This window comes from Oratosquilla oratoria, chromosome 13, assembly GCF_046742065.1.
Source record: "Oratosquilla oratoria isolate Oo_2021 chromosome 13, ASM4674206v1, whole genome shotgun sequence".
Lineage (NCBI taxonomy): Eukaryota > Metazoa > Arthropoda > Malacostraca > Stomatopoda > Squillidae > Oratosquilla > Oratosquilla oratoria.
Window position 1 is genome coordinate 29788979 of NC_134789.1, and position 12734 is coordinate 29801712.

The 12734-nt window shown below is 42.6% G+C and overlaps 1 protein-coding gene across 7 annotated transcripts in view; it reads left to right on the forward strand.

Annotated features, from left to right (window-relative positions):
• LOC143032362 (U2 snRNP-associated SURP motif-containing protein) overlaps nt 1–12734 on the forward strand; it is a 101770-nt gene that overhangs the window by 49794 nt on the left and 39242 nt on the right. For 6 of the 7 annotated variants that reach the window (XM_076196987.1, XM_076196988.1, XM_076196989.1 and 3 more), the window contains exon 9: nt 6003–6116. The exons of the other annotated variant lie outside the window; for it this stretch is intronic. In XM_076196987.1, the coding sequence (XP_076053102.1) occupies nt 6003–6116 (114 nt within the window). The remainder of the gene's footprint in view (nt 1–6002; nt 6117–12734) is intronic. 7 annotated transcript variants of the gene reach the window in all.

Genomic DNA, 12734 nt, shown 5'->3' on the forward strand with positions numbered 1-12734 from the left:
ATTGTGCCGACAGCACTGTATGCAAGCATGATATTCCTCTAATTGAAATAGGAATTCCGATATTTTTCTTTTCCTGACAATGATCTTGATTTTTTGTAATTAATTCCTGGTTTTAACAAATGATCCTGTTAATAAAAAAAAAAATTTGTGGTCAAATAATTTTTGGTTGATGTGAAGTTTTGGGCAATTTGTATGTTGGCTGTACCTGTGTGTAAGCGGTTTATTTTGTGCTGGCCTGCAAGTGATTCATTTTGTGTAGCATTGCGTGGTGTGGTGCACACGTGTACATATAGCAAGGTGATGACTGGGGTATATTTTATTTTGGCTAAATTATATCGATAGCAACATCAACAGAACAGCTTGCATGTGTTTGTTTACTAGCGATTCAGACTAGGCCCGTGACCCCCTGACCCCCACTGGGGGCTCTGCCCCTAGACCCCTGGCCAATGTAGATTTTTTTTTTTTTTTGGTTACCCACTATCATGCCTATGTATGGATGCAGAAACATGGAACATAGAGAGGAAGGAAAGAGGAGTTTGAGATGAGGTGCCTGAAAAATATGATAGGATTGAGAAACAAGGAGGAGAATGGGGGTGGGAAGGGAGTTGGAAGATAGGGTTGATGAAAGAGTATAAGAATGATTTGGACACATGGAAAAAGTAAGTGAAGAAAGATTAGTAAAAGGTGTGTAAGGCAAAAGGTAGAAGGAGTGAACATGAGGGGGCCACCAAGGATGCGATTGATGAATGGAGTAAAAGGGCCATTGGGAAAGAGGGGAATGTCTGTTGAGGAATTATGGGAGAAGACAGAAGGTAGGGATGAATGGAGAATGGATGATGCTGTGATGCATGAAAGGGAGTGGGTTGGGGATGGGGGGGTAAGACATTGTGTGAAAAATTAATTTGATTCAGCCCGAAGGGATTTTTCCCATTCTTCTCTTATTGCTGTGTGAGGGGATGGAGAGGGGAGGCCACTGATTTAATTAAACAGCTTTGCTGTGGATGTGCTGTGCCTTGCAACACTACTTCTGACCCAGGGCAGTGGGCGAGATGCAGAGATGACCCGTCATCCAGGAGCAGCTGAGATAAGATGGAGGGAGTGGGGTGAATGAGAGGGAAGTATGTAGGGATGGAATGAGTGGATTTCATGCCTTTGTTTTTTTTTGGCTAACTCCCTTGTTAGGGGGAAAGAGGGAGGTAGCCAAAAAATAAAGGCATAAAAACCACTCCACCCATTTCATCCCTAACATCCACTCCCCTCCACCCTCTTCCCTCCCTCTTATCTTGACACCTGGATGGCATCCTTGCATCTTGCCCACTGCCCTGGGTCAGAAGCAGTGTTGCAAGGCTTGGCACATTCACAGCAAGGCTGCTTCATTAAATTGGTGACACCCCCCCCCCCCCCTTCCATGCCCTCATGCAGAAAAGAAGAAGACGGGGAGAAATCCCTTCGGGCTGCATCAATTTATTTCTCACGCATACTCCTTCACCCCCCATCCCCCACCCACTCCACCTCATGCATCACAGCATCATCCATACACAACCATTCTCCAGTCCCCCTATCTTCTGTCCTCTCCCATCCTTCCACAACAGACCTCTTTCCCAAAGCCCCTTTTACCTCATCCTTCCATCTCATCCCAGGTTGCCCCCCTCATGTTCACTCCTAACACATCTGCCTTCCACACCTCTTTTACTAATCTTTCTTCACTTATTCTTTCCATGTGTCCAAACCACTCCAATACTCTTTCATCAACCTTATCTTCCAACTCCCTTTCCACCCTCTATTCTCCTCCTCACTGCCTCATTTCTTACTCTATCCAGCCTAGTAACCCCTATCATACTTCTCCGGCACCTCATCTCACATTTAAACTCCTCTCTTCCTCTTATATTCCATGTTTCTGCACTGTACAGTGTTGTTGGCACAGTCACTCCATACAATCTCCCCCTAGCATCTATTCCCAAATGTCTATTTCTCATTACACTTTTTAATACCCCAATGGTTCATTAGGTTTCATACTGTAAAGTTCTCTGTTAAGGGCACTGTCCTAGCCTCCTGATGGGGGAATTCACGGCATTAACCCCTTCCATACGGTGCCGCACACGTAGGCGTCATGAGGAGCAAGTGGATTCGCGACGCTGCCATATCGGCGTCTTGATTATATTTATTGTAGTCGCCCCTGTGTTTTTACATTCTCCCAAATGCGACCTGAATCCCATTCTCTGTGGTTTTCAAAATTCGCGGGTGAAAGAGAGAACGATCGATATAAGCGGCGACTATATTTTATGATGCGAATATTATTTCGTTACGTCATACGTCTGGCATTGGTTGCTGCCCGCGAGATTTAAGTCCCGTATTGAAGTGGTTAAACCAAATCATCACGTGTCAAGCCTTCTATTGTTGCTATACTTTTTGTTGTGTATTCCACTTGACAACTACCCAATCCAAGTGTTTTTCAGCTTTTTATCCTCAGTGTTGCTTGTATCCCCCCTTGGGTCTTACCATTCTTCTCTCCCATATTCTCTTGGCATCTCCCACTGCCACAATCCAAGCCTCCCTAACCTATACATTCATCAAGTTGATATATTCTGCTCATGTCTTGATATACCCTCTCAACCCTACTCCACTTGTCTCAGCACCCTTTTCACTTTAAAAATTCTAAATTGGGCACCAATCCACTGCACATCCAATCTTCTCGTCCACTGTCTCCTTGTGTATTGGTTCCACTCACTTTCATGAGGTTCCCCTTTATTGTCCATTTCATTACATGGTCCATACCTCTGTTTCTCATGGTATTCTTCCTCCCAATTTGTCCGCCTTGAGAACCTGTGTCTCCCTGTCCTTTCTGCCTCTGTTTTACATACACTCCAAAACCTCCATCAGATGTTCTGCTAATCTCTCCACTAAATACATTCACATTCAGAATTCATTCAGTCTTCCTTTTGAGCACCACTACATAATTCATTGAGACCCTCTAATGATGGTGTTTGAATTCCACACTTTTCTCTGGTTCCCAGCTGTGACTGTTACTTGCTCCAAAAGTTCAAGTACATATGGCAAAAGTGAAGGCTTTGGCCACAGATTTGCACCTCCAGGTGTATGCTCCCCATCATCATCTCTTTACTACCCTCCTACCAGTCACCCTGGCCCATGTGTGTGTATGTACATCTTTCTTTTTAAACAATGTTTACTTAATATGATTTCTCTTCCGCTACACAGCTGTAACATTTTCTCTTCACTTTTGTTCTTAGTACATCATACAACCCTAGTACTCTATGCAGTCGCCCATTCTCTACTTGAGCATTTAGATCCCCAACACTACACCACATTCATCATTCCTTCAAAGTCTCTACACATTCCTTTAAATTGTTCTAAAAAGCTCTCTCATCCTCACTTACCTCACCACCAAAGTAAAATGAAAATTATTGGTAACTCAGAATTTCATGTGTGAACATGGAGAGAAAAAGTGCTCCACATTGGGAATAGGGCTAAGGTTGTAAGTTGTGAGATACATGCATAGGTGTTGGTGAGAATGGGGAAGGAAGTTATAGTGTTAGGTTGTTCTACAGGATGGATGTGGTAACAAAATGCTTATGGTTTTCTATACAGTGAGACCTCTCATTAACGGACGTTAATTAGCTGTGTTTGTGGTGTTTTTGCTGTGTTTTCGGTGGTTTGGAGTGGTTTATGGGTGGCATAGTGATTGCACACACTAAACAACAGCACCGAAAACACAAAAAAACCACCGCAGACACAGCTAATTAACGTCTGTTAATGAGAGGTCTCACTGTACTTCATATCGGACAAGGGACTGATGAGGGGTACCTGCATGAGGTGGTCCTGTGAAAAGGACATCAGAAAGTGTTACTTTCATGCTGTCAATCTTCAAACCCTATTGTTCACTTCCAGCTCCAAGGGGCTGAAAATTTCTTCAGACTGGGTATATTATCTCTCTTCATCAACTTTGTATTTCCCACATCTTTAAATACAAGGCAAGCTGATAGGTTCTAAAATGGCAACAGTGTACAGGGTTGTATGTCAACTACCTTGTAGTATGAGTAATTGTTTAGTGCCAGTACATGAGTGATAGCTGTGTGAAATTTGAATTAGATGAATTACAGCACCTTTGAAATACAGTACAATGAAATTAAGTAGTTTAATGATTTGTAGAGCCAGGCAAATGAAATCAAAAGTATGGGAATTAACCCTTTTGCCTAAAACTAGATAAAATTGCCTGTGGTATCCAGAATAAATGTTTAAATTGTGAATAGCAGTGAAAGGGCTAATCGAAATTAAGACTTGCTGCACAAGGTTTCTCCCAGCCAATTGAAATTTCCTGGTAGCAGTCAGAATGTATGTGTGTCATAAGCTCAGTGAAAGGGTTAAAAGTTTGGAAACTTTAGGTCAGTATTACCTCATAGTAGCAGTAGCATGTTTTCTTGTACCACTTGCATGGTGACATTGTACTAATATTGACTTGGGGAAGGTCGGTAGTATTTGTCTAAGAGGTAGACTGGTCAGAAAGGGGTCACATTTGAGACCTTCAGGCTGGAGTTTCCTTTTAACTTGTTGAAATACCCAGGCCTTTGCCAGAACAGAATCTATAAAGTATGTCTCATTGTTCAAAGGTTTAATAGACATGTTTATTTAGGCCAAGGATTTGATTAAGAATTTGTGATGTTGCTGCTAAAGATGTTTCTGAGTGAACAAAGAATGATTTGAAATCAGGAAGGTGTAGGACAGTATTCAGAAAGATAGAAGGAAAATGTCGATTATTTAGTGAATGAATGAAAGGAACTTGTTATTCATATGGTTGTTGACATTACAGTTTTGAGTCTTCAGTGATCATTAAATTAAGCTCCCTTGTGACACGTTGAAGTAATTGTATTATTTCCCACATCTGGTCTCATAGTGGACAAGTTCATCACCGTTATGCCAGCTCAATGTAATCCTATGAACATGGTGATTTACTAGTTAGGTTTTGTTCTGGCTGAGAGGTGGTGTTAGGCTTGATGGGTGCTGCAGTTTATTGAAACCCCCTATCAGGCCAGATTTTACCCCATCATTCATGCACTATTACCATTGCATTTGCTTCCCATGCAAAAATTTATGGAATAATCATGGTAACTCATCTATGCCATTAAATAATTTTCATTTAAAGAATATAATGGTTTTCAAAAGCTACCCTCCAACAATATTTTGATGGAGTGAACCAGTTCCATACTGGATGACATTTATCCTTTTATTCTAGCTGCTGCCAGGTTATTTTTTTCCAGCTGTGTGTGAGCCCTTATGTAGCGAGTCATTTATTAATCCCTCTGTATTAGGTGGTGTTTAATTCTTAATGTCATTGGGATAGATTAACTAGCTGTGTGTAACTCCACTCATTAATGAAAGGGTTGATTATTTTCAGTGTTACACATAAGAAATAAAGATATTTATTTTAATGTATCTAAATCAAAAAGAGCTATGGATATAATATGAACCATTTCCATAAAATCTTGATCATCAGCCTTTAGGGACACACCAATGCTACACACCATCATTTGCTTGAACCAACACTACCCCCATACCTTTATGGCATGCAACAGTCACTTTTTCTTTTTTACTCTCCCATACCATTTTCCAGTTAACTTTAAACCCTTAAACTGCTCTCATCTTTTGAAAAGGTCAAGGTAAGATGGTGGAGGAGTGTGCAGATCTTTACTCAAAAGATTTGAAATGTTGGCCTGTAGCATAATATGTACAACTGGAGATGCCCAAGCTCTGTAAAAAGTCACACAAATAAGTTCTTGAAAAAAGTAATGCAATGAGAATGCTATTAAAGAGACAATATTGCAATGAGACTGTGCTTGCAATTTGTGCTGGTGATTGCATGCAAGGGGCAATGAGCTACCCTTCCGCCCTCGAAAAACCAGGATGATGTGGGCAAGTTGAGTGGCGAGGAGGAAACTTTTGACAACTATGATATATTAGGTAGTGACAGTGATAAGGAATGCCAACAGAAATTTGAAGAATTTGGTGGCGGAGTTATCGCGGAGGGCAAGACGAATGGGTTAGCAGAGCTGGAGTATGGAGCTGACCATGGGCTAACAATGCAGAATGACTACGAGAGGACAGTAAGTACATGTATTTTCAGTGTGAACATTTTATCATTTGTGTAGTTCATGTCTTAAAGTACTTGAAAAACCAAACAGATTTTGAACCTCTTTATTGCGATTGTGTGGCACAACTCCTTGAAAAAAAAAGCGCAGTTTAAGGGTTGATAGGCTTGTACCCCTGTAGTTGCTATGCATATATTATTTCCCATTCCCTGGTATGCTAGCACTGTATGTGCTGTCTGCCAGATGCTGGGTACATATTCCTTTATCATTTACAATACATGTTTGAAAATTGGTCTTGGACATTTCATTGACCACTGCCTCCTTGTACTGTACATTATTTACCACAGTGCATTTTATTTTATTTTTCCGCTACCTGCATTTCACACCATGCTATTAGCACTTTTTTTTTCCCCTTTTTTCTTCATATACGGACTTTTTTCCTTTAGATTTTAGATTCAACTTCCCATCCATTAGTTTCTTTCAGAAGGACTTTTGCGGGTTTTGCCCACCACGGTTTCACATGTGATAGTTGCATCAGTATCTCCACATGTTATTCTATCATTCTTCCTACTAGTTCACCTGATGTAAAATTTATTAGTTTCCCTTAACCTGGGAGACACATCTGCTTTGGGTAGAAATAGGTCAGTCTTAATCTTCAATAACTCCCCTTTTCACTTCACTTTCATAAATGAGGAAATTTTATACATTTACACCCAAGATATATTTGTAAGGTGTTCTATCTAAACTGCCAATCTCTAAACAACTTTTTGCTGCTTTAATTTGTGCAGACTAGAAGGAGACTTGACATATATCCCCCCTCCCTCCCTCTCTCTCTCTCTCTCTCTCTCTCTCTCTCTCTCTCTCTCTCTCTCTCTCTCTCTCTCTCTCTCTCTCTCTCTCTCTCTCTCTCTCTCTCTCTCTCTCTCTCTCTCTCTCTCTCTCTCTCTCTCTCTCTCTCTCTCTCTCTCTCACTCTCTCTCTCTCTCTCTCTCTCTCCTCTCTCTCTCTCTCTCTCTCTCTCTCTCTCTCTCTCTCTCTCTCTCTCTCTCTCACACACACACTCACGCTCACACACTCACACTCACGCTCACACACTCACACTTTCATTCTTTCATGATTACCCATGGGAAGGATGTATGTTAGGTATTGTTTATGGAACCTACATAACACTTAAGAGTTTTTACGAGAGTAGTAGAGCATGTCAGGATTAGAAATGGAGAGAGTGAGTGGTTAGAGGTAAAGGTGGGACTCCGTCAGGGATGCATTATGTCGCCCTGGCTGTTCAACTTATACATGGATGGGGTGGTGCAAAAGGTAAATGCAAGGGTGGTGGGTCAGGGATTGGAGATGTTTGAAGAAAATGGAGGAAAGTGGGAGGTGAGCCAGCTGTTGTTTGCAGATGACACTGCACTTGTAGCAGGATCAGAGGAGGGATTGAGAAAGTTGGTAACAGTTTGGGAGAGTGTGTGAAAGAAGAAAGTTGAAGATAAATGTGGGTAAAAGTAAGGTGATGAGATGTACAAGGGGTGAAAGTGGCAGCATACTGGAAGTGAGTATTAAGGAAGAGCGACTGGAGGAAGTGGATAGTTTTAGATACTTGGGTGCGAATGTGGCAGGAAAGGGTGGAGGTGGAGGTAGAATGTAGAATATGCCTTGGTGGTTTAAAAAGTGTAATGAGGAATAGGCATTTGGGAATGGATGCTAAGAGGAGATTGTATGAAGGAGTAATTGTGCCAACAGCACTGTATGGCGCAGAAACATGGAATATAAGAGAGGAAGAGAGAAGGAGTTTGAATGTGTTTGAGATGAGGTGTCTGAGAAGTATGATGGGGTTAACTAGGCTGGATAGAGTGAGGAATGAGGAGGTGAGGAGGAGAACAGGGGTGGTAAGGGAGTTGGGAGATAGGGTGGATGAAAGAGTATTAGGATGGTTTGGACACATGGAAAGAATGAGTGAAGAAAGACTAGTAAAAGAGGTATGGAAGGCAGATGTGGAGGGAGTGAACAGGAGGTGACCTAGGATGAGATGGATGGATGGGGTGAAGGGGGCTTTGGGGAAGAGGGGAATGTATGTTGAGGAAGGACGGGAGAGGACAGAAGACGGGTGAATGGAGAATGGTTGTATATGGATGATGATGTGATGCATGAGGTGGAATGGGTGGGGATGGTGGGTGAGGTAGTATGTGTGAGAAAAATTTGACACCGCCCGAAGGGATTTCTCCCCATCTTTCTCCTTTTCTGCATGGGAGGACGGAGAGGGGGGTCGCCGATTTAATGAGGCAGCCTTGCTGTGGATGTGCTGTGTCTTGACCCAGGGCAGTGGACAAAATACAGGGATGACCTGTCATCCAGGAGGTGCCAAGATAAGAGGGAGGGTGGAGGAGAGTGGAGCATATTAGGGATGGAGTGGGTGGGAATGGTTTTTATGCCTTTTTCTTTTTGGCTACCTCCCTTGTAAGGGGGAAAAAGCCTTTGGTATATGTATGTACATAACACTTAAGATGAGATGGAAGTGGAATGGGTGGGAGTGGGTGCATGCCTAGACTGGCTACCTCCCTGATAAGGGGAATGAAGCCCTTGGTATATAGATATAGATAGCCACAATACTTAACCATTTTTCCTTATGCTTATGGCTTGGACACTTTCAGAAAGGGAGTTTGAAGACATGGCCTACACTGGCATGTGACTTGAAATTGATGTATTTGTTGGATTGGTTTATGAAGCAACACACTGCTCACCCACTTTTCCCTCTTGTTCCATCGAAGTGTATAACTATTAGATAAAAACATATTTGAGAATGCATGCAGAAGTTGCAATCTTTCAGTGGGTATGTTGATTAAGTAGTAGATATGATGGGACTGGATGGATGGGGGGACAGGGTTATTGAGCAAGAGGGAAGTGTCTGTTAAGCAGGGAAGGGAGAAGGCAGGAGATAGAGGTTAGTTGAGAATGGCTGTGTATGGATGGTACTGTGATGCAAGGAAGGGAAGGGGTAGGGAGTGGTTATATATTAATATTTTGATGCAGCATGAAAAGATTTCTCCCCGTCTTCTCTTTTTTCTGCATGAGGTGATGGGGAGTCAAGTTCACTGATTAAGTGAATCTTCATTGCTGTGGATGTGCTATGTCTTGCTGCATTGCTTCTGACCTAGGGCAATGGGCATGATATAAGGAAGACTCATTATCCTTGTAATGAGAGGGAGGAAAGCGTGGTGGATGGGAGTGGAATGGGTGGGAGTGGGTACTTGTCTTTTGACATGACTTCTCCCTTGTAAAGGGAAAGAAAGTCCTTGATGTATAGATATATGTACCATACATACATATAACAAAGGCTTTTTTCCCCCTTACAAAGGAGGTAGCCAAAAAATATATATACATACATATACCAAGGCTTTTTCTCCCTTACAAGGGAGGTAGCCAAAAAACAAAGGCATAAAAACCACTCCCACCCATTCCATCCCTATCCCACCCCACTTCCCTCCACCCTTTTCCCTCCCTCTTATCTTTTTAACATAATGATATATTTGATAGTTTGCTATGGCTAGGTGGTACTCACCAAGCAGGACCCAAGACCAAAAGGGTTAAGACGAAAGGGATGTAAGAATTTTTTTTAGAAAATAAGATATAGATAAGCCCCAAATATTGAAGTGGAAAACTACAGTAGTTTCTGAGGGAAATCCAGATAATTCTAGTAAGCTAACTGATATAAATGTTGTCTCAAATTTCTGTGACAGTAAGCCTGGAAATCCACTGTCAGTACACAGTGGTGGCATTCTTATCCCCCTATCATCAGAGGAATTCCTGTAGATTAAAAGAACTCTCATGATTATGCTTTGTAGCAATTTTTCATATTTTAGAAATTATAGGAACAGTTCCATACAAGAGCCCTCAGCCTTATTCACCCACCTTATATCACACAAACACAACCAGCCCATTTTTAAAAATACAGCAGGAGCTTTCTATCTCAAATCTGTTCAGTCAACCACTGCAGTCCTATCCACAGGAACACATTCACATCAAGATCACATAACAAGCTCTTCAAGACAGACCACCAAGCTCACAGCAGTCTTAGCAATAAATCCTAATGCCTTGTTAGCTCTGTTCCTGGTGCTAATGCACTGTTTCTGGATTTAAGGTTAGGATTCACTAGCACCCCCAAGTCTTTCACATTCAGTTTTCTAAGCGATACCTGTTTTCTGGGTTGTATAAAACTACATTTAACACACTGCACTTTGAAAAATCAAAGTTCATTTGCCATTTCACTGACCATGCAAACATTTTGTTAAGATCTTCCTGCAGTATTCCGGTGTTTTCCCCAGACCTAATATGGCATCCTATTTTAGTGGTGTGTGCAAATTTACTAACATGAATGATCTCATTGTTCAAGTCATTTATATAAATATGAACAGTACATACATACATATACCAAGGCTTTTTCCCCCTTACAAGGGAGGTAGCCAAAAAGAAAAAGGCATAAAATCATTCCCATTCATTCCATCCCTGAATACACACCACACCCCTCCACCCTCCCTCTTATGTAGCACCTCCCGGATGATGGGTCATCCCTGCACCTTGTCCACTGCCCTGGGTCAGAAGCAGTGTCGCAAGACACAGCACATCCACAGCAAGGCCACTTCATTAAATTGGCGACCCCCCCTCTCTGTCCCCCCCATGCATAAAAGAAGATGGGGAGAAATCCCTTCAGGCTGCGTCAGATTTTGCTCACACATACTACCTCACCCCCCATCCCCCGCCCATTCCACCTCATGCATCACAACATCCATATACAACCATTCTCCATTCACCCCTGTCTTGTGTCCTCTCCTGTCCTTCCTCAACAGACATTCCCCTCTTCCCCAAAGCCCCCTTCACCCCATCCATCCACCTCATCCTAGGACATCCCCTCATGTTCACTCCCTCCACATCTGCCTTCCATACCTCTTTTACTAGTCTTTCTTCACTCATTCTTTCCATGTGTCCAAACCATCCTAATACTCTTTCATCAACCCTATCTCCCAACTCCCTTTCCACCCCCGTTCTCCTCCTCACCTCATTTCTCATTCTATCTAGCCTAGTAACCCCCATCATACTTCTCAGACACCTCATCTCAAATACATTCAAACGCCTTCTCTCTTCCTCTCTTATGTTCCATGTTTCTGCCCCATACAGTGCTGTTGGCACAATCACTCCTTCATACAGTCTCCTCTTCGCATCCATTCCCAAATGTCTATTCCTCATTACACTCTTCAATCCACCAAGGCATTTACTCGCTTCTCACAATCTACATTCTACCTCCACCTTCACTCCACCTTTTCCTGCCACATTTGCACCCAAGTATCTAAAACTATCCACTTCCTCCAGTCGCTGTCCCTTAACCGCTTCACTCCGGGCCAAAATCTCACAGGCAGCATTAGCTGCCAGACGGACGATGTTGCGTAATAATGCTCGCATCATAAAAAATAGTCACCGCTTCTATCGATCATTCTCTTTCACCCGTGAATTTTGATAACCATAGAAAATGTGATGAAGCCAGTTTAGAGAGTATGTCAGTTACGCAGGGACAACTACAATAAATATAATCAAGACGCCGATATGGCAGCCTCGCATATCTACTTGCTCCCCATGCTGCCTACGTAGGCGGCACCGTATGGAAGGGGTTAATGCTCACTTCCAGTCTACTGCCACTTTCACCTCTTGTACATCTCATCACCTTACTTTTACCCACATTTATCTTTAGCTTTCTTCTATCACATACTCTCCCAAACTCTGTCGCCAACTTCCTCAATCCCTCCGATCCTGCCACAAGCGCAGTGTCGTCTGCAAACAACAGCTGGCTCACCTCCCACTTTTCTCCATTTTCTTTAACCATCTCCAATCCCTGACCCACTACCCTTGCATTTACCTCTCGCACTACCCCATCCATGTATAAGTTGAACAGCCAGGGCGACATAACGCATCCTTGACGAAGTCCCACCTTTACCTCAAACCACTCACTCTCTCCATTTCTAATCCTGACACAAGCTCTACTACTCTCATAAAAACTCTTGACAGCTCCTAGAAACTTTCCTCCTATCCCATATATCTGCATAACCTCCCACAGTGCCTTTCTGTCTACCCTATCATAAGCCTTTTCCAGATCCATAAAAGCCCAAAAAACATCCTTCCCCTTTCCTATAGCTTTCTCACATATTTGTCTTACCACAAAGATCTGATCTACACAACCTCTACCCGTCCTAAAACCACACTGTTCCTCACCAATTACTCCCTCTGTTTCTCTCCTAATCCTCTCAATCAAGATCCTCCTATAAGCCTTCCCAACTACACTTAACAAGCTAATCCCTCTGAAACTACTACATTCACACTTGTCCCCTTTTCCCTTGTAAAGTGGAACTATACAGGCACTCCTCCAGTCCTCCGGCACTCTACCCTCTCTCCAGCAAACATTAGATAACCTCACCAGCCAGTCCACCATCACTGTACCTCCTTTTTTTAAACATTCTGCATGGCATCCATCCAGACCAGGTGCCTTACCTGCTTTCATCATCTTAACAACTGCCTTCACTTCATCCTTCCTTATTTCTCCTCATTTTTCTCACTCATCATGGTCATTTTCTTAGCATTTCCCACTGCAGC